This window comes from Ictalurus punctatus, chromosome 24 (assembly GCF_001660625.3).
Source record: "Ictalurus punctatus breed USDA103 chromosome 24, Coco_2.0, whole genome shotgun sequence".
Classification (NCBI taxonomy): Eukaryota; Metazoa; Chordata; class Actinopteri; order Siluriformes; family Ictaluridae; genus Ictalurus; species Ictalurus punctatus.
Genome location: NC_030439.2, coordinates 5648359 through 5672842, shown reverse-complemented (window position 1 = coordinate 5672842; position 24484 = coordinate 5648359). Strand labels below are relative to the sequence as shown.

General features: G+C 50.0%; 1 protein-coding gene across 1 annotated transcript in view; it reads left to right on the top strand.

Annotated features, from left to right (window-relative positions):
- Window positions 1–3424: 3424 nt before the first annotated feature.
- Window positions 3425–24484, top strand: part of psmb2 (proteasome 20S subunit beta 2) — a 48883-nt gene continuing 27823 nt past the window's right edge. Inside the window, 3 exon segments of the mRNA NM_001201236.2 lie at window positions 3425–3593; window positions 4379–4501; window positions 8125–8195. Coding sequence (NP_001188165.1) covers window positions 3503–3593; window positions 4379–4501; window positions 8125–8195 — 285 coding nt within the window. The 5' untranslated portion in view covers window positions 3425–3502.

Here is a 24484-nt window from a genome sequence, read left to right as displayed (position 1 = left end):
GGTCGATTCGGTCCACTTATAGGCCAGTGTTCGCCATTTCAAAGAGAAACCCAAACTTGAAACGACCAGGAGATAATAATCTTTCCATTAATCTTTCATTCGTAGCGAATCAGATATTCAAGGGATCCAATTATTAAGTGATGTACTTTTACCAGAACAGTTACGGCTATAGTGTATTTGGCTCAAGGCTGCCAGGGTTTGATTATGAGAGCAGACTGAGTGGGATTTGACCCCACAACACGCTGATGGACAAGAACCAGATGTAACTGTGAACAGTGAGACAGCCGACTAAATAAAGCATATAAGCAGAGAGTTGTATAGATTTTCCTAGCAGATAGCATAGGGAAGCGCTGTGGCAAGAGATCTGTGTCACTCTGTGTTTGTGTGTGTGTGTGTGTGTGTGTCAGTATATTAGCAGTCAGTGCACTGGGGCCCGGAGGCGATTCCTGTGTGTGCTTATGATAAAGGGGTAGAGGGAGGAAGTAAGAGAGTGGTGGGGGTGATAGTGGGGGGAAAGTGAGAGCTGGAGAGAGAAAGAGTTAGAAGAGCAGGATGTTGGGGGTGATAGGTAGGGAGAGAGAAAGTGAATGAGAAGTAGAGAAAAGAAACAAGGCTGAAAACCAGCAGAGCTTGAAGCTTCCATGATGCTGTCAAGATCACATCCCCATCGGGCTCTTTGTGCTTATGCATGCATGTGTGTGTGTGTGTGTGTGTGTGTGTGTGTGTGTGTGTGTGTGTGTGTGTGTGTGAGTGTGTCACTTTCTTTCTCTTTCATGAAACAAGTGGAAGAGTGCCTTGGCAGGGTAATTAAGAATGGCCTCTAAACACTAAAGTATGGCAGAAACACTCCAGATGAAAGTAAATGATTAAAATAATTACAGGCACTGAGCTGACGAGCTGGAGTACGGGGTGGCCGCCGGACATTTGTCAGTAATTAGATAATTAATCTGAATGCAAATTATGAGTCCTAACGAAGCAGTCAGGCTAAACCAGTGACAAATGTAGAGAGAGATAGAAAGGCAGGGGGACAAGGAAAAAAAATGAAATGAGTATGACACATCCAGATTTACTTCCACTAGAGTGATAACCTGTGTATAGAAAAACAGCCTTAGATCTGCAGAGTGAGGAGATCTTTTTTTAAAAAGACATGGATGTGGTGTAGAAAAAACAACAACAACAACTGTATTTGCCTATTAATGTACAAAGTTGTTGCTTCTGCTATAGGTGCTACTGCATAGAGGATGAATGTTGGATGAAACGATGCTTTTAAATAGTCTTTAGAAATATTTTTTCACCAGTCTCAAAAAATAATGAATGCACTATACACCATTTAAAGAGACCACATGTAACATGACGCTTTGGGGTTTTGGTGACCCATCTGATCTTATTAACTCAATAAACATTTTGTAAAGTATAATCCCTTCTTTTTAATATAGCCCTTTATATTAAATGTATAGTCCTTTAAATTAGGTTAATTGGCTAGCTACAATCATTTTTCAATTCTTAATGTTAGCTAATATCAAATTTACCTAAGGTAAAACCAAATACCTAATATTTATAGGTTTTTTAAAAATAGGAAATGGATTTCATTATGTTTGAGATTTACAATTCTTGGATTCATAGATTATTTGGATTCTCTCATAAATAAAACAGTCTTGTTTTGCAGAGAAGAATAATCCTAGACCGTTAAGTGTAATGAAATAGAGAGAGGGCAGTAGTGAATTAAGTAGGCAGAGTGAAAGGTTTATAGGTCGATCTGTGAAAAAAGAATTCATGAGATTTGAAACTATCGCTGGTAGAAATGTCTTACTCTAAGCAACTTGTTAAAATATTGTAATGTCTCTCCTGTGCAAATTAATCTGATGGTTAAGTGGCAAGTCAAGACATATGCAACAAAGACCATTCAACTATCCAAAACATTGTGAACAAAATGTATTTTGAGGATATAATTGTCCGTTAACTTTACTGTGTCTTATCAGTACGTGTTATGAAAATAAAATCGTACAAAAAAATGAATTGTGTGTTGGCTAAAAGAGTGGCAAATTGAATCAGTCAGACAGGAGGAGAGCAAAACAAAGTGTCAGAGAATAGTAGCTACCTAGTTAGATTTTCAAGAAATAATACGAATTTTTTAAAGAAATCTAGTATTTATGTTGGTTTTTTTTTTTTTTTTTTTGCATTTGATGTAGTCTTTGTGTCATGCTCCTGTACTGTTGTATGGTGCACCATATGGATAGGATGACAATAAGAATTATTTATACATGACGTATGAGTCATATATCAAATCTAGCCTGAGAGCTCTGACTTTTAATTAATAATTTGGGATTTCCATGATGACTTGCAACAGCACATGTCATGTTTCTCTGTGTATTTTCTCTACTAACTCATACAAGCACATTTTATTTGGCTTACTTTTTCGATTGTGTCCTCTGAATCTGTAGGATAATCACTCTCATGGTCTATGTTCTTTGCAGGATAAAAGCATCAGGACAAGGAACTATCACTAGAGAAGATACTGATCCGATACCCAGTATCGGGCCGATACTAGCAAAAAACGTTGCATCGGATATCCGAGAAAATATATTGGATATCAGAGCCTGTAACAAATGATTAGAACATAACAAAAAAGATCAGAATTGGATTTGGAAAATACATTTATTTTTGTAACTGGAAATGTTTACATATAAGGGTGGCTTATTGGTTAGCATTCCGGGGTTTTGGGGTTCGAATCCTGCCTCCGCCCTGTGTGTGTGTGTGGAGCTTGCATGTTCTCCCCGTGCTTTCCTCCGGGTACTCCAGTTTCTTCCCCAGTCTAAAGACCTGCAATGTAGGATGATTGGTGTTTCCAAATTGTCCGTAGTGTGTGAATGTGTCTGTGTTTGTGCCCTGTGATGGGTTGGCACCCCATCCAGGGCGTCCCCCATCCTTGTGCCCTGAGTTCCCTGGGATAGGTTCCAGGCTCCACTGAGACCCTGTGTAGGATAAGCGATATTAAAAATAAAAATGGACAGATGTTTGCATAAAGGAGACTCGCCTGTCTTTATTCTTTTGTCAGGATTGATTTTATTATATGCATACTTTATTATATTATATACACAATATAATTTGCTAGGTGTGAAAATTTTAACTGTGAAAAGCAGTTTTTTAATACGAAATCAAAACTAGATAGGATATTGAAAAGAAAACGTGGTATCGTGCCATCTCTAACTATCACAAAAAACTGTTTTCAGATGTACAGAAACCGATATTTTAAAGGATTTGTTCACTTGGAAACGGCACGTGTTATAATTTCAACATATAGCGTATAAACACAGCACCACTAGCCATCTCGCCAATGCCCAGCTAATCTGTTTCAGATCACGTGACCTGGAAAATTTGGCGTGCGTACCTCACTTCCGGTGACGCCGGAAGAGCGCGCCGATGTGCTGAAGTTTTGCTGTGTAATTTCTTACTGTGTCCATTCAGTACCGGTGTAACTAAACTTCACAGTTTCTCTTCCAAGATGGAATATTTGATTGGTATTCAGGGTCAGGATTTTGTCTTGGTTGCTGCAGATAACGTGGCCGCCAGCAGCATCATCAAAATGAAACACGGTAAAGATTTGACAACTCACGAGCCTTAGTTTAGCTTAGCATCATTTAGCTTAGCTTAGTCGTGTTGTTAACAGGCGAGCTAGCAGTTAGCCTAGCCACGCAGTTCTCCGGTTAGATATTATTCCGGTTAGTTAATAGTTTCAGGGTTTATTCATGAATGAATATAGTTAGTCGTTCTGTATGCACAATCTTTACTCACAACTAAATCATAATTATACAAGTTGCTATATTTTTTCCGGATTAGATTTTGCTAGTCAATGCTAGCGAGTTAGCTAGGTACTTTTGTGCGTGGACCAGATTTCCTGCAGCGCATAGTTAATCAAGCATTACTGATAGGATGTCCAAACTGAATAATTTGGATAGTTATATATAACTTTTTACGGTTTACCTTTGTCTTGTTGCTATCGATAGCTGTGAGACTGAAAAGCTAGTCTTAGTGGATGAGTAGGCGAAATCTGTTTGGAAAGTGAAAGTGAATTTTGGTTCGCTTGTTAGTCCTCATTAACCAGTTAACATTCTTTATTAATTAATAACCTTACTTATTAAAACTTGGGTAAGTATTTATTTAAATAATTATTTATCATTTGACAATGATGCAATTTTATTTATAATTAGTTTTCTTAGTTAGTTACTGCAAGGTTTATTTATACTGATGTAACAGGCTAATGTTTTTAGTGTTTTCTCTCTCTCTCTCTCTCTCTCTCTCTCTCTCTGTATGTGTGTGTGTGTGTGTGTGTGTGTGTGTGTAAGGAAGTAAGACCTAATATGAACTGTGTTTATTTCAGACTACGACAAAATGTTCAAACTGAGCGAGAAAATCCTGTTGCTGTGTGTCGGGGAGGCCGGAGATACGGTGCAGTTCGCAGAATACATCCAGAAAAATGTCCAGCTGTACAAAATGAGAAATGGTATGTACTGTTGTTTTCCCGTATACTTAAACGGCTATGTGCTATTGTTTCTCATGGTTTACACGCAACAAAATGCTAACTGAATAACTGCCAAGGGCTGTGAGAATCACATAGTTAGCTTGTCGTCTTGTCTGAGCATACACCGAGACCTTAAACGAAGTTACAAAGTGAGCATGTGACGTAGTATTCGATATAAATCCCACTGTCAAACTACCATCGATCTCTGGCCCATTCTCACACACTTCCTGATCAGTGCACCTTCATCGAACACCTTTGGGACGAACTGGAACTTTGCGTTCTTGTTGAACATCAGTGCCTGACCTCATGTACTCTTGTAGCTGAATGAACACAAACCCCCACAGCAACGCTTCAAAATCTAGTGGAAAGCCTTCCCAGAAGAGTGGAGGTTATTATAACAGCAAAAGAGGAATAAATCCATATGAATCCACATGTTTTTGGATCAGGATGTTCAGTGATTGTGTCCACATACTTTTGGCTTTGTACTGTTTGTAATAAGTGTCCTAAGTCACAACTACAAGCAGTGTTGAGAATTTCCTGGATAACATGCGTAAGAATGTCATTAGGAGTCTACCAACATTAGGACAGAGAGATGACTAGGGATGTCATGAGGACCGATACTTCGGTACCAACATTCTTAAAATGTGACGGTACTTGTTTTTCTGCAGTTGCATGGTAATGAAGGTACCAAGGTTGCAATTCTTCCGGACCTGAAAGGGGCAGCAAATACACGTGAGTGTTTTAGTTGGTTCACAAGTGGTGAAGAAGAAGAAGAACGCCTACAAGCACACGGGGAAAACTACAGAAGATGGCGACAAGTTTAGCTCCGCCCCGACTTGTTGAGAGGCAGTGAGAGGAAAGGTAGCAGCGGTTGCCAATGTGCAACTGATGCTATCGTTCATTTCAAACAAAGCGAGGAAACACCTGGAATTTGGCGAAGCACCTGAAAGACGCCCCAATACTATGTATGTTTGGGCAGCTGTCATTGTGGCCGTGAAACCAGCTAACGTTATGTTCCATATAATGTTCGCGATAGCCAATTATTTGTTAACGACACTAATGCATTCCATTGTTCTAACCTACCTCTGTATGGGCCACCATGCATCGCCATTCAGCCATTTAGCTAAATGTAGCTACTGTCACTAATAATTATTCAAATTATTCACATGATTTTAATAAATCTTTTTGGCCTGCCACCATATCAGTGAATTTAAACTAATGCTTGCATTCAGAGTATAAGGTGTGTGTGTGTGTGTGTGTGTGTGTGTGGACTTAGGACTTAGGAGTGCACCGTAGCACTTGTTATTAGCACTTAGCATTGTTTTATTAGTCATTGTCAGACAGTGTTTGATAACTGAAATACCCTCCCCTCTCTTTTTGCCAGTATTAGCCAGAGGAGGATGTCCTCCAGGAGTTTTTAATTTTAGTTTTAAAATTGTATTTATTTATTTTTTAAAAACCACACCATGGTATCAACTTTGGTACTGAGTATCGTGTACTTTTGGTGGTATCGATACCAACTACTGGATTTTTGGTATTGTGACATCCCTAGACATAACTGATACGCAGTGACGCCCAGGTTGCAGCAGACTTCATGGAACAGCACGTGTATAAATAATGCCAATGAGGAGGCATAGTAATGTCGTCGAGCCGTTATGGTAGGGGCTGGACACCAGCTTATCTATAAGCCGAGGTCATGATGTCAGGAGACCTCCTCGTGTCTTCCACCAGTGTCAGGTGAACAGTTGCACTCATAATCAAATAGCTAAAATTTGGTCTAGATAGTACTATAGGGTGCATACCGAGCATAAGGAACATTCAGTAGGTTCTCTTTCAAGGAATGGCATAATGTCAATCAATTGTTTAGTAGAAGTAGGTGATATGACTTTTGTCAGAAACTCTGGAGTTATCCATCCACCACTGCATGCAAGGCTCCCCCACTTTTTTACTGAAGTGAGCACTAGTAATGAGGTAGTTTTTACAGAGACTCAGTAAGAGGGGATCGAGGAGGAAATCCATCTTCAGCCCTTGTGTGTTGAGTGTAGGGCTGCAACAACTAAACGATAAAATTGATAATTAAAATAATCAACAACGAATGCCATTATGGATGAGTTGGGTCTGTGACGTCACTGTGGATAACCCAAACCTAGAAAGGAAGCGCAATAATTCTGACTAAAATATTCATTTTGATTAAATATGATGTTTGATGCTGTATTTAGTGATATTTAGAAACAAAATTAATTGTGTTTTTATGAAAGCAGTAACTGTAATGGGGTTATAACATGTCATTGTATAGAAATGTCGTAGAAGTGTCGTACATTTGCAGAATAAAGGAACATGTTACCGTGTTCAGATGAGCGAATGTGTGTTACTGCAGAACATTCAACCTCTTATCAGTTAACACTTAGTTTAGCATTTTTAATATAGTTATTTAACTTCTTTAAAGCTTGTGGACAATCAGTTGTTTTTTTTTTTATTTTTTATTTATTTATTTATTTTTTTATAAAATGTTAATATTTTTATGAAAATCCTTTGCACATGTGAATCACATGTGAATGAATCACATGTAAATGAACCATATGAAAATGATTAAATAAATTAAAGACAAAGAACCTCAAAAAAAAATCCTTTGCACATCGTATTCCATAGCCCACATAGATACATTTAATACCTTTGTCATAGCCTTCAATTTGCACAATGTTTGAAGGACAACATCAGGCAGAATGTGGAAGGAAAATTTTTTTCTTTGTAAAAATACAGAAAATAAAATCTGGCTGATTAATCGAAGTAATAATCAACAGATCTATCAACAATTATCAAAATAATCGTTAGTTGCAACCCTAGTTGACAGTAGGCTAGTTATGAGCAGCGCTCCAACATGCTATGAGCATTTAACCACAGGCCCGTTGGTTGGCTTGACGTCAAAGCAGCGTTAAACTAGAGCGGAGGCCTCTAGGACGTGTATAGGGGTCCAGAACTTTGCAAGGTCAGCTGTGGACAGTGGCAGTATATTGAGGAACATCACTGAGTCCAACCAGCTTTACAAGCTCAGAGGTGGAAAGCACAGTATGGCTAGAAGCGCACTAAGAGGTGAGTCTCGCACTAAACAGCAGAACAGTGCGTCACTAACTCATGGACAGAACAGGACTGATGGATAACATGCTAACAAGGGAATTCAAGCCAGTTGAACAGAGTTCCAGTTGGCTTCATAAGGTATGAAATGCACTCACCATAGCATGAAGAGATGAACTTTGGAGAACGGGTTACCTGCAAGTACACACAAGGTCCGACAGTATACAAGTCGAGAAGAGGAAGGGAACGACGGCCGTATTACAGCATGCGAAAACGCGTTCCTGTGATTCTCACTGCCTCTGGCGGTTAGGAGCGATGAAATAGAACTACGGTTTTGAACGATAGTATAAACATACCCTTTGATGTGGTTTCACAACTTTTAATGATTTAACTGTTTCAAAAGTGGAAATTTCCCGGTAATTTAAAGCAATAAATCCTTGTCATTATTTGGTGGTTATACAGACATTTTTGTGAGATTTGTTCTCTGTATACAGGTATACGCATGTGTTAAAACCAGCCTGTGTTTCTTTTAGGATATGAGCTCAGTCCAGCGGCTGCTGCGAACTTCACCAGGAAGAACCTAGCAGATTATCTGCGCAGTAGGGTGTGTACATAAGTTTCTGTTCTGTTTTGTTTCAATACAGAGAAAAGACAAATCAAAATGCAATTAACACCACGCCTCACCACGCCTCACCACACCTCTACACGCCTCACCACGCCTCACCACACCTCCACCAAACTTCCACAAACCTCACCACACCTCACCAAACTTCCACAAACCTCACCACACCTCACCAAACTTCCACAAACCTCACCACACCTCCACATGCCTCACCACACCTCACCTCCACATGCCACCATACCTCTATACGCCTCACCACACCTCCACCACACCTCTACATGCTTCACCACACCTCTACACGCCTCACCATGCCTCACCAAACCTCCACACGCCCCACCAAACCTCTACACACCTTCAGCACACCTCCACCAAACCTCTACGTCCTTCACCACACCCTGCCACCAAACCTCTACACGCCTCACCACATCTCCACTACACCTACATGTCTCACCAAACCTCTACAGGCCTCCCTTCACCACATGCAGTCCCACCACACCTTCATCACCCCTCTACACGCCTCACCACACCTCCACCATACCTCTATCTGCCTCACCACACCTCTATCTGCCTCACCACACCTCTATCTGCCTCACCACACCTCTATCTGCCTCACCACACCTCTATCTGCCTCACCACACCTCTATCTGCCTCACCACACCTCTATCTGCCTCACCACACCTCTATCTGCCTCACCACACCTCTATCCGCCTCACCACACCTCCACCACACCTCCACCACGCCTCACCAAACCTCTACACGCCTCACCACACCTCTACTTGGCTCACCAAACCTCCACACAGCCCACCACACCTTCACCAAACGTCTACATGCCTCACCACTTTCCGCCACCAAACCTCTACATGCCTCACCACATCCCACCACCCCTCCACACGTCCCACCATACTTCCACACGCCTCCCCTCACCACACTTCCACACGCCTCCCCTCACCACACCCCGCCCAACCACACCTTCACCAAATGTCTACAGGCCTCACCACATCTCCACCACACCTCTACACACCTCTATATGCCTCACCACACCTCTATACGCCTCACCACACCTCTACATGCCTTCCCTCATCACATCCCACCCCACCAGACCTTCACCACGCCCCACCAAACCTCCATACGCCCCACCAAACCTCTACACACCTTCACCACACCTCCACCAAACCTCTACATCCCTCACCACACCCCGCCACCAAACCTCTACATCCCTCACCACACCCCGCCACCAAACCTCTACATGCCTCACCACACCCCGCCACCACACCACTACACGCCTCACCACACCTCCACCAAACCTCTACACGCCTCACCACACCTCCACCAAACCTCTACATGCCTCGCCACACCTCCACCAAACCTCTACACGCCTCGCCACACCTCCACACATCCCACTACACCTCCACCACACCTCTGCACGCCTCATCAAACCTCTGCACGCCTCCCCACACCTCTACTTGGCTCACCAAACCTCCACACGGCCACGACGCCTTCACCAAACCTCTACATGCATCACCACGCCTCCACCACACCTCTATATGCCTCACCACACCTCTTGACACCTCCCCTCACCACACCCCACCCCACCAGACCTTCACCACGCCCCACCAGACCTTCACCACGCCCCACCAAACCTCTACACACCTCCACCACACCTCTATATGCCTCACCACACCTCCACCACACCTCTATACGCCTCACCACACCTCTATGCCTCACCACACCTCTATATGCCTCACCACACCTCTACACACCTCCCCTCATCACACCCCACCCCACCAGACCTTCACCACGCCTCCACCACACCTCTATACGCCTTACCACACCTCCACCACACTTCTTTATGCCTCACCACACCTCCACCACACCACACCTCCACCACATCTCTATACGCCTCACCACACCTCTACACACCTCCCCTCTCCACACCCTGCCCCACCAGACCTTAACCACGCCTCAACAAACCTCCACACGCCCGACCACACCTCACCAAACACATCTACACGCCGCACCACGGCTCCACCACACCTTTACCAAACCTCTATATGCCTCACCACACCTCCACCACACCTCTACACGCCTCACCACACCTCCACCACCCATCCACACGTGCCACCACACCTCTACACGCCTCCCTTCACCACATCCTGCCCAACCACACCTTCACCAAATATCTACAGGCCTCACCACACCTCCACCACACCTCTACATGCCTCACCACACCTCTACATGCCTCACCACACCTCCACCACACCTCTACATGCCTCACCACACCTCTACCACACCTCTATATGCCTCACCACATCTCCACCAAACCTCTCCATGCCTCACCAAACCTCCACACGCCTCACCACACCTCTACTTGGCTGACCAAACCTCTACACGGCCCACCACACCTCCACCAACCCTCTACACACCTCTCCACACCTCCACCTCACCACACCTCTATATGCCTCACCACACCTCTACACACCTCCACCACACCTCTAGACGCCTCACCACACCTCTAGATGCCTCACCACACCTCCACCACACCTACAAGCCTCACCAAACCTCCACACGGCCCACCACACCTCCACCAAACCTCTACATGCCTCACCACACCTCTACCACACCTCTATATGCCTCACCACATCTCCACCACACCTCTACATGCCTCACCACACCTCCACCAAACCTCTACATGCCTCCCCACATCTCCACCACCTCGCTACACCCCTCACCACACCTCTATATGCCTAACCACATCTCCACCACACCTCTACATGCCTCACCACACCTCCACCAAACCTCTACACGCCTCACCATGCCTCACCAAACCTCCACACGCCCCACCAAACCTGTACACGCCTCACCACATCTCCCCTACACTTCTACACAACTCCACCACACCTCTATATGCCTCACCACACCTCCACCTCACCTCTACATGCCTCAACACACCTCCACCACACCTCTATATGCCTCACCAAACCTGTACACGCCTCACCACACCTCTACTTGGCTCACCAAACCTCCACATGGCCCAACATACTTTCACCAAACCTCTATATGCCTCACCACATCTCCACCACACCTCTATCTGCTTCACCACACCTCTATACGCCTCACCACACCTTTCCACGCCTCACCACACCTCCACCACACCTCTATACGCCTCACCACACCTCCACCACCCCTCCACCATGCCTCATCAAACCTCTACACGCCTCACCACACCTCTACTTGGCTCACCAAACCTCCATATGGCCCACCACACATTCACCAAACCTCTACATGCCTCACCACATCTCCACCACACCTCTGTACACCTCCATCACACCTCTATATGCCTCACCACACCCCTCACCACCCCTCTACACCCCTCATCACATCTCTACTACACCTTTACACGTCTCACCACATCTCCTACACACCTCCACCACACCTCGATATGTCTCACCACATCTCCACCACGCCTCTGCACACCTCTACACACCTCCACCAAACCTCTACACCCCTCACCACATCTCCACTACACCTCTACATGCCTCACCATGTCTCACCAAACCTCCACACGCCCCACCACCCCTCTACACCCCTCACCACATCTCTACTACACCTTTGCACGCCTCACCACATCTCCACCACACCTCTGTACATCTCACCACACCTCTACCACACCTCTATATGCCTCACCACACCTCTACATGCCTCACCACATCTCCACCACCTCTCTACACCCCTCACCACCTCTCTACACCCCTCACCACACCTCCACCACACCTCTATATGCCTCACCACACCTCTATACGCCTCACCACACCTCCACCACACCTCTATATGCCTCACCACACCTCCACCTCACCTCTACGTGTCACCACACCTCCACCACACCTCTATACGCCTCACCACGCATCACCAAACCTCTACACGCCTCACCACACCTCTACTTGGCTCACCAAACCTCCACATGGCTCACCACACCTTCACCAAACCTCTACATGCCTCACCACACCTCCACCACACCTCTACATGCCTCACCACACCTCCACCACACCTCTACATGCCTCACCACACCTCCACCAACCCCTACATGCCTCACCACACCTCCACCAAACCTGTACACGCCTCACCACATCTCCCCTACACGTCTATACAACTCCACCACACCTCTTTATGCCTCACCACAGCTCCACCACATCTCCACTACACCTCTACATGCCTCACCACATCTCCACCACCTCCCTACACCCCTCACCACACCTTCACCAAACTTCTACATGCCTCACCACACCTCCACCAAGCCTCTACATGCCTCACCACATCTCCACCACACCTCTACATGCCTCACCACACCTCCACCAAACCTCTACATCTTTCACCACACCTCCACCCAACCTCTACACGCCTCACCATGTCTCACCAAACCTCCACACGCCCCACCACCCCTCTACACCTCTCACCACATCTCTACTACACCTTTGCACGGCTCACCACATCTCCACCACACCTCTACACACCTCCACCACACTACTATATGCCTCACCACATCTCCACCACCTCTCGGCACCCCTCACCACATCTCCACTACACCTTTACACGCCTCACCACATCTCCACCACACCTCTGTACATCTCACCACACCTCTATATGCCTCACCACACCTCTATATGCCTCACCACACCTCCACCTCACCTCTACATGTGTCACCACACCTCCACCACACCTCTATACGCCTCACCACGCCTCACCAAACCTCTACACGCCTCACCACACCTCTACTTGGCTCACCAAACCTCCACATGGCCCACCACACCTTCACCAAACCTCTACATGCCTCAGCACATCTCCACCACACCTCCACCACACCTCTACATGCCTCACCACACCTCCACCAAACCTCTACACGCCCCACCAAACCTGTACACGCCTCACCACATCTCCCCTACACCTCTATACAACTCTACCACACCTCTATATGCCTCACCACACCTCCACCTCACCTCTACATGCCTCACCACACCTCCACCAAACCTCTACACGCCTCACCATGTCTCACCAAACCTCTACACGCCCCACCAAACCTGTACACGCCTCACCACATCTCCCCTACACCTCTATACAACTCTACCACACCTCTATATGCCTCACCACACCTCCACCTCCCCTCTACATGCCTCACCACACCTCCACCACACCTCTATACGCCTAACCACACCTCCACCACACCTCTATACGCCTCACCATGCCTCACCACGCCTCTACACACCTCCACCACACCTCTGTACATCTCACCACACCTCCACCTCACGTCTATATGCCTCACCACACTTCTACACACCTCTGTACGCCTCACCACACCTTTACACACCTCACCACACCTCCACCACCCCTCCACCATGCCTCACCAAACCGCTACACGTTTCACCACACCTCTACTTGGCTCACCAAACCTCCACATGGCCCACCACACCTTCACCAAACTTCTACATGCCTCACCACACCTCCACCACCCCTCTAGACCCCTCACCACATCTCTACTACACCTTTACACACCTCACCACATCTCCACCAAACCTCTACATGCCTCACCACACCTCCACCACCCGTCTACACCCCTCACCACATCTTTACTACACCTTTACACGCCTCACCAGATCTCCACCAAACCTCTACATGCCTCACCACACCTCCACCACCCGTCTACACCCCTCACCACATCTCTACTACACCTTTACACGCCTCACCACATCTCCACCACGCCTCTGCACACCTCTACACACCTCCACCAAACCTCTACACCCCTCACCACATCTCCACTACACCTCTACATGCCTCACCACATCTCCACCACCTCCCTACACCCCTCACCACACCTTCACCAAACTTCTACATGCCTCACCACACCTCCACCACACCTCTATATGCCTCACCACATCTCCACCACCTCTCTACACCCCTCACATCTCCACTACACCTCTGTACATCTCACCACACCTCCACCACACCTCTATATGCCTCACCACACCTCTATATGCCTCACCACATCTCCACCACCTCTCTACACCCCTCACCACCTCTCTACACCCCTCGCCACACCTCCACCACACCTCTATATGCCTCACCACACCTCTATACGCCTCACCACACCTCCACCACACCTCTATATGCCTCACCACACCTCCACCTCACCTCTACATGCGTCACCACACCTCCACCACACCTCTGTACGCCTAACCACACCTCCACCACACCTCTATACACCTCACCACGCCTCACCAAACCTCTACACGCCTCACCACACCTCTACTTGGCTCACCAAACCTCCACATGGCCCACAACACCTTCACCACGCCTCACCAAACCTCTACATGCCTCAGCACATCTCCACCACATCTCCACCACACCTCTACATGCCTCACCACACCTCCACCAAACCCCTACATGCCTCACCACACCTCCACCAAACCTCTACGCGCCCCACCAAACCTGTACACGCCTCACCACATCTCCCCTACACCTCTATACAACTCCACCACACCTCTGTATGCCTCACCACACCTCAACCTCACCTCTACATGCCTCACCACACCTCCACCACACCTCTATACGCCTAACCACACCTCCACCACACCTCTATACGCCTCACCAAACCTCTACACGCCTCACCACACCTCTACTTGGCTCACCAAACCTCCACATGGCCCACCACACCTTCACCAAACCTCTACATGCCTCACCACACCTCCACCACACCTCTACATGCCTCACCACACCTCCACCAAACCCCTACATGCCTCACCACACCTCCACCAAACCTCTACGCGCCCCACCAAACCTGTACACGCCTCACCACATCTCCCCTACACCTCTATACAACTCCACCACACCTCTTTATGCCTCACCACATCTCCACCACACCTCTATACGCCTAACCACACCTCCACCACACCTCTATACGCCTCACCAAACCTCTACACGCCTCACCACACCTCTACTTGGCTCACCAAACCTCCACATGGCCCACCACACCTTCACCAAACCTCTACATGCCTCACCACACCTCCACCACACCTCTACATGCCTCACCACACCTCCACCAAACCCCTACATGCCTCACCACACCTCCACCAAACCTCTACGCGCCCCACCAAACCTCTACGCGCCTCACCACATCTCCCCTACACCTCTATACAACTCCACCACACCTCTTTATGCCTCACCACATCTCCACCACACCTCCACCAAACCTCTACACCCCTCACCACATCTCCACTACACCTCTACATGCCTCACCACATCTCCACCACCTCCCTACAACCCTCACCACACCTTCACCAAACTTCTACATGCCTCACCACACCTCCAGCAAGCCTCTACATGCCTCACCACATCTCCACCACACCTCTACATGCCTCACCACACCTCCACCCAACCTCTACACGCCTCACCATGTCTCACCAAACCTCCACACGCCCCACCACCCCTCTACACCTCTCACCACATCTCTACTACACCTTTGCACGGCTCACCACATCTCCACCACACCTCTACACACCTCCACCACACCTCTATATGCCTCACCACATCTCCACCACCTCTCGGCACCCCTCACCACATCTCCACTACACCTTTACACGCCTCACCACATCTCCACCACACCTCTGTACATCTCACCACACCTCCACCACACCTCTATATGCCTCACCACACCTCTACATGCCTCACCACATCTCCACCACCTCTCTACACCCCTCACCACCTCTCTACACCCCTCACCACACCTCCACCACACCTCTATATGCCTCACCACACCTCTATACGCCTCACCACACCTCCACCACACCTCTATATGCCTCACCACACCTCCACCTCACCTCTACATGTGTCACCACACCTCCACCACACCTCTATACGCCTCACCACGCCTCACCAAACCTCTACACTCCTCACCACACCTCTACTTGGCTCACCAAACCTCCACATGGCCCACCACACCTTCACCAAACCTCTACATGCCTCACCACACCTCCACCACACCTCTACATGCCTCACCACACCTCCACCACACCTCTACATGCCTCACCACACCTCCACCAAACCCCTACATGCCTCACCACACCTCCACCAAACCTCTACACGCCCCACCAAACCTGTACACGCCTCACCACATCTCCCCTACACCTCTATACAACTCTACCACACCTCTATATGCCTCACCACATCTCCACCACACCTCCATCAAACCTCTACAGGCCTCACCATGTCTCACCAAACCTCCACATGCCCCACCAAACCTGTACACGCCTCACCGCATCTCCTCTACACCTCTAGACAACACCACCACACCTCTATACGCCTCACCACACCTCTATATGCCTCACCACACCTCCACCTCACCTCTACATGCCTCACCACACCTCCACCACACCTCTATACGCCTAACCACACCTCTATACGCCTCACCATGCCTCACCACACCTCTACACACCTCCACCACACCTCTGTACATCTCACCACACCTCCACCACACGTCTATATGCCTCACCACACTTCTACACACCTCTGTACGCCTCACCACACCTTTACACACCTCACCACACCTCCACCACCCCTCCACCATGCCTCACCAAACCGCTACACGTTTCACCACACCTCTACTTGGCTCACCAAACCTCCACATGGCCCACCACACCTTCACCAAACTTCTACATGCCTCACCACACCTCCACCACCCCTCTACACCCCTCACCACATCTCTACTACACCTTTACACACCTCACCACATCTCCACCAAACCTCTACATGCCTCACCACACCTCCACCACCCGTCTACACCCCTCACCACATCTTTACTACACCTTTACACGCCTCACCAGATCTCCACCAAACCTCTACATGCCTCACCACACCTCCACCACCCGTCTACACCCCTCACCACATCTCTACTACACCTTTACACGCCTCACCACATCTCCACCACGCCTCTGCACACCTCTACACACCTCCACCAAACCTCTACACCCCTCACCACATCTCCACTACACCTCTACATGCCTCACCACATCTCCACCACCTCCCTACACCCCTCACCACACCTTCACCAAACTTCTACAAGCCTCACCACACCTCCACCACACCTCTATATGCCTCACCACATCTCCACCACCTCTCTACACCCCTCACATCTCCACTACACCTTTACACGCCTCACCACATCTCCACCACACCTCTGTACATCTCACCACACCTCCACCACACCTCTATATGCCTCACCACATCTCCACCACCTCTCTACACTCCTCACCACCTCTCTACACCCCTCGCCACACCTCCACCACACCTCTATATGCCTCACCACACCTCTATACGCCTCACCACACCTCCACCTCACCTCTACATGCGTCACCACACCTCCACCACACCTCTATACGCCTCACCACGCCTCACCAAACCTCTACACGCCTCACCACACCTCTACTTGGCTCACCAAACCTCCACATGGCCCACAACACCTTCACGACGCCTCACCAAACCTCTACACACCTTAACCAAACCTCTACATGCCTCAGCACATCTCCACCACATCTCCACCACACCTCTACATGCCTCACCACACCTCCACCACACCTCTACATGCCTCACCACACCTCCACCAAACCCCTACATGCCTCACCACACCTCCACCAAACCTCTACGCGCCCCACCAAACCTGTACACGCCTCACCACATCTCCCCTACACCTCTATACAACTCCACCACACCTCTATATGCCTCACCACACCTCCACCAAACCTCTACACGCCTCACCATGTCTCACCAAACCTCCACATGCCCCACCAAACCTGTACATGCCTCACCGCATCTCCCCTACACCTCTACACAACACCACCACACCTCTATATGCCTAACCACACCTCCACCACACCTCTATACGCCTCACCAAACCTCTACACGCCTCACCACACCTCTACTTGGCTCACCAAACCTCCACATGGCCCACCACACCTTCACCAAACCTCTACATGCCTCACCACACCTCCACCACATCTCTACATGCCTCACCACACCTCCACCAAACCCCTACATGCCTCACCACACCTCCACCAAACCTCTACACGCCCCAGCAAACCTGTACACGCCTCACCACATCTCCCCTACACCTCTATACAACTCCACCACACCTCTTTATGCCTCCCCACATCTCCACCACACCTCCACCAAACCTCTACACCCCTCACCACATCTCCACTACACCTCTACATGCCTCACCACATCTCCACCACCTCCCTACACCCCTCACTACACCTTCACCAAACTTCTACATGCCTCACCACACCTCCACCAAACCTCTACATCCCTCACCACACCTCCACCCAACCTCTACACGCCTCACCATGTCTCACCAAACCTCCACACGCCCCACCACCCCTCTACACCCCTCACCACATCTCTACTACACCTTTGCACGGCTCACCACATCTCCACCACACCTCTACACACCTCCACCACACCTCTATATGCCTCACCACATCTCCACCACCTCTCGGCACCCCTCACCACATCTCCACTACACCTTTACACGCCTCACCACATCTCCACCACACCTCTGTACATCTCACCACACCTCCACCACATCTTTATATGCCTCACCACACCTCTACATGCCTCACCACATCTCCACCACCTCTCTACACCCCTCACCACCTCTCTACACCCCTCACCACACCTCCACCACACCTCTATATGCCTCACCACACCTCTATACGCCTCACCACACCTCCACCACACCTCTATATGCCTCACCACACCTCCACCTCACCTCTACATGTGTCACCACACCTCCACCACACCTCTATACGCCTCACCACGCCTCACCAAACCTCTACATGCCTCACCACACCTCTACTTGGCTCACCAAACCTCCACATGGCCCACCACACCTTCACCAAACCTCTACATGCCTCAGCACATCTCCACCACACCTCCACCACACCTCTACATGCCTCACCACACCTCCACCACACCTCTATACGCCTCACCACACCTCTATATGCCTCACCACACCTCCACCTCACCTCTACATGCCTCACCACACCTCTATACGCCTAACCACACCTCCACCACACCTCTATACGCCTCACCACGCCTCTGCACACCTCTGCACACCTCCACCAAACCTCTACACCCCTCAGCACATCTCCACTACACCTCTACATGCCTCACCACATTTCCACCACCTCCCTACACCCCTCACCACACCTTCACCAAACTTCTACATGCCTCACCACACCTCCACCACACCTCTATATGCCTCACCACATCTCCACCACCTCTCTGCACCCCTCACATCTCCACTACACCTTTACACGCCTCACCACATCTCCACCACACCTCTATATGCCTCACCACATCTCCACCACCTCTCGGCACCCCTCACCACATCTCCACTACACCTTTACACCCCTCACCACCTCTCTACACCCCTCACCACACCTCCATCACACCTCTATACGCCTCACCACACCTCCACCACACCTCTATATGCCTCACCACACCTCCACCTCACCTCTATACGCCTCACCACACCTCCACCACACCTCTGTATGCCTCACCACACCTCCACCTCACCTCTACATGTGTCACCACACCTCCACCACACCTCTATACGCCTCACCACGCCTCACCAAACCTCTACACGCCTCACCACACCTCTACTTGGCTCACCAAACCTCCACATGGCCCACCACACCTTCACCAAACCTCTACATGCCTCAGCACATCTCCACCACACCTCCACCACACCTCTACATGCCTCACCACACCTCCACCAAACCTCTACACGCCCCACCAAACCTGTACACGCCTCACCACATCTCCCCTACACCTCTATACAACTCTACCACACCTCTATATGCCTCACCACATCTCCACCACACCTCCACCAAACCTCTACAGGCCTCACCATGTCTCACCAAACCTCCACATGCCCCACCAAACCTGTACACGCCTCACCGCATCTCCTCTACACCTCTAGACAACACCACCACACCTCTATACGCCTCACCACACCTCTATATGCCTCACCACACCTCCACCTCACCTCTACATGCCTCACCACACCTCCACCACACCTCTATACGCCTAACCACACCTCCACCACACCTCTATACGCCTCACCATGCCTCACCACACCTCTACACACCTCCACCACACCTCTGTACATCTCACCACACCTCCACCACACGTCTATATGCCTCACCACACTTCTACACACCTCTGTACGCCTCACCACACCTTTACACACCTCACCACACCTCCACCACCCCTCCACCATGCCTCACCAAACCGCTACACGTTTCACCACACCTCTACTTGGCTCACCAAACCTCCACATGGCCCACCACACCTTCACCAAACCTCTACATGCCTCACCACACCTCCACCACCCGTCTACACCCCTCACCACATCTCTACTACACCTTTACACGCCTCACCACATCTCCACCACACCTCTACATGCCTCACCACACCTCCACCACCCGTCTACACCCCTCACCACATCTCTACTACACCTTTACATGCCTCACCACATCTCCACCACACCTCTGCACACCTCCACCAAACCTCTACACACCTCCACCAAACCTCTACACCCCTCACCACATCTCCACTACACCTCTACATGCCTCACCACATCTCCACCACCTCCCTACACCCCTCACCACACCTTCACCAAACTTCTACATGCCTCACCACACCTCCACCACACCTCTATATGCCTCACCCCACCTCTATATGCCTCTACACACCTCCACCAAGCCTCTACATGCCTCACCACATCTCCACCACACCTCTACATGCCTCACCACACCTCCACCAAACCTCTACATCCCTCACCACACCTCCACCCAACCTCTACACGCCTCACCATGTCTCACCAAACCTCCACACGCCCCACCACCCCTCTACACCCCTCACCACATCTCTACTACACCTTTGCACGGCTCACCACATCTCCACCACACCTCTACACACCTCCACCACACCTCTATATGCCTCACCACATCTCCACCACCTCTCGGCACCCCTCACCACATCTCCACTACACCTTTACACGCCTCACCACATCTCCACCACACCTCTGTACATCTCACCACACCTCCACCACACCTCTATATGCCTCACCACACCTCTACATGCCTCACCACATCTCCACCACCTCTCTACACCCCTCACCACCTCTCTACACCCCTCACCACACCTCCACCACACCTCTATATGCCTCACCACATCTCCACCACCTCTCTAAACCCCTCACCACATCTCCACCACACCTCTGTACATCTCACCACACCTCCATCACACCTCTACATGCCTCACCACATCTCCACCACCTCTCTACACCCCTCACCACCTCTCTACACCCCTCACCACACCTCCACCACACCTCTATATGCCTCACCACACCTCTATACGCCTCACCACACCTCCACCACACCTCTATATGCCTCACCACACCTCCACCTCACCTCTACATGTGTCACCACACCTCCACCACACCTCTATACGCCTAACCACACCTCCACCACACCTCTATACGCCTCACCACGCCTCACCAAACCTCTACACGCCTCACCAAACCTCTACTTGGCTCACTAAACCTCCACATGGCCCACCACACCTTCACCAAACCTCTACATGCCTCAGCACATCTCCACCACATCTCCACCACACCTCTACATGCCTCACCACACCTCCACCAAACCCCTACATGCCTCACCACACCTCCACCAAACCTCTACTCGCCCCACCAAACCTGTACACGCCTCACCACATCTCCCCTACACTTCTATACAACTCCACCACACCTCTTTATGCCTCACCACATCTCCACCACACCTCCACCAAACCTCTACACGCCTCACCATGTCTCACCAAACCTCCACATGCCCCACCAAACCTGTACATGCCTCACCGCATCTCCCCTACACCTCTACACAACACCACCACACCTCTATACGCCTCACCACACCTCCACCACACCTCTGTATGCCTCACCACACCTCCACCTCACCTCTACATGCCTCACCACACCTCCACCACACCTCTATACGCCTCACCATGCCTCACCACACCTCTACACACCTCCACCACACCTCTGTACATCTCACCACACCTCCACCACACGTCTATATGCCTCATCACACTTGTACACACCTCTGTATGCCTCACCACACCTCCACCATGCCTCACCAAACCTCTACTCGTTTCACCACACCTCTACTTGGCTCACCAAACCTCCACATGGCCCACCACACCTTCACCAAACTTCTACATGCCTCACCACACCTCCACCACCCCTCTACACCCCTCACCACATGTCTACTACACCTTTACATACCTCACCACATCTCCACCAAACCTCTACATGCCTCACCACACCTCCACCACCCGTCTACACCCCTCACCACATCTCTACTACACCTTTACACGCCTCACCACATCTCCACCACGCCTCTGCACACCTCTACACACCTCCACCAAACCTCTACACCCCTCACCACATCTCCACTACACCTCTACATGCCTCACCACATCTCCACCACCTCCCTACACCCCTCACCACACCTTCACCAAACTTCTACAAGCCTCACCACACCTCCACCACACCTCTATATGCCTCACCACATCTCCACCACCTCTCTACACCCCTCACATCTCCACTACACCTTTACACGCCTCACCACATCTCCACCACACCTCTGTACATCTCACCACACCTCCACCACACCTCTATATGCCTCACCACATCTCCACCACCTCTCTACACTCCTCACCACCTCTCTACACCCCTCGCCACACCTCCACCACACCTCTATATGCCTCACCACACCTCTATACGCCTCACCACACCTCCACCTCACCTCTACATGCGTCACCACACCTCCACCACACCTCTATACGCCTCACCACGCCTCACCAAACCTCTACACGCCTCACCACACCTCTACTTGGCTCACCAAACCTCCACATGGCCCACAACACCTTCACGACGCCTCACCAAACCTCTACACACCTTAACCAAACCTCTACATGCCTCAGCACATCTCCACCACATCTCCACCACACCTCTACATGCCTCACCACACCTCCACCACACCTCTACATGCCTCACCACACCTCCACCAAACCCCTACATGCCTCACCACACCTCCACCAAACCTCTACGCGCCCCACCAAACCTGTACACGCCTCACCACATCTCCCCTACACTTCTATACAACTCCACCACACCTCTATATGCCTCACCACACCTCCACCAAACCTCTACACGCCTCACCATGTCTCACCAAACCTCCACATGCCCCACCAAACCTGTACATGCCTCACCGCATCTCCCCTACACCTCTACACAACACCACCACACCTCTATATGCCTAACCACACCTCCACCACACCTCTATACGCCTCACCAAACCTCTACACGCCTCACCACACCTCTACTTGGCTCACCAAACCTCCACATGGCCCACCACACCTTCACCAAACCTCTACATGCCTCACCACACCTCCACCACATCTCTACATGCCTCACCACACCTCCACCAAACCCCTACATGCCTCACCACACCTCCACCAAACCTCTACACGCCCCAGCAAACCTGTACACGCCTCACCACATCTCCCCTACACCTCTATACAACTCCACCACACCTCTTTATGCCTCCCCACATCTCCACCACACCTCCACCAAACCTCTACACCCCTCACCACATCTCCACTACACCTCTACATGCCTCACCACATCTCCACCACCTCCCTACACCCCTCACTACACCTTCACCAAACTTCTACATGCCTCACCACACCTCCACCAAACCTCTACATCCCTCACCACACCTCCACCCAACCTCTACACGCCTCACCATGTCTCACCAAACCTCCACACGCCCCACCACCCCTCTACACCCCTCACCACATCTCTACTACACCTTTGCACGGCTCACCACATCTCCACCACACCTCTACACACCTCCACCACACCTCTATATGCCTCACCACATCTCCACCACCTCTCGGCACCCCTCACCACATCTCCACTACACCTTTACATGCCTCACCACATCTCCACCACACCTCTGTACATCTCACCACACCTCCACCACACCTTTATATGCCTCACCACACCTCTACATGCCTCACCACATCTCCACCACCTCTCTACACCCCTCACCACCTCTCTACACCCCTCACCACACCTCCACCACACCTCTATATGC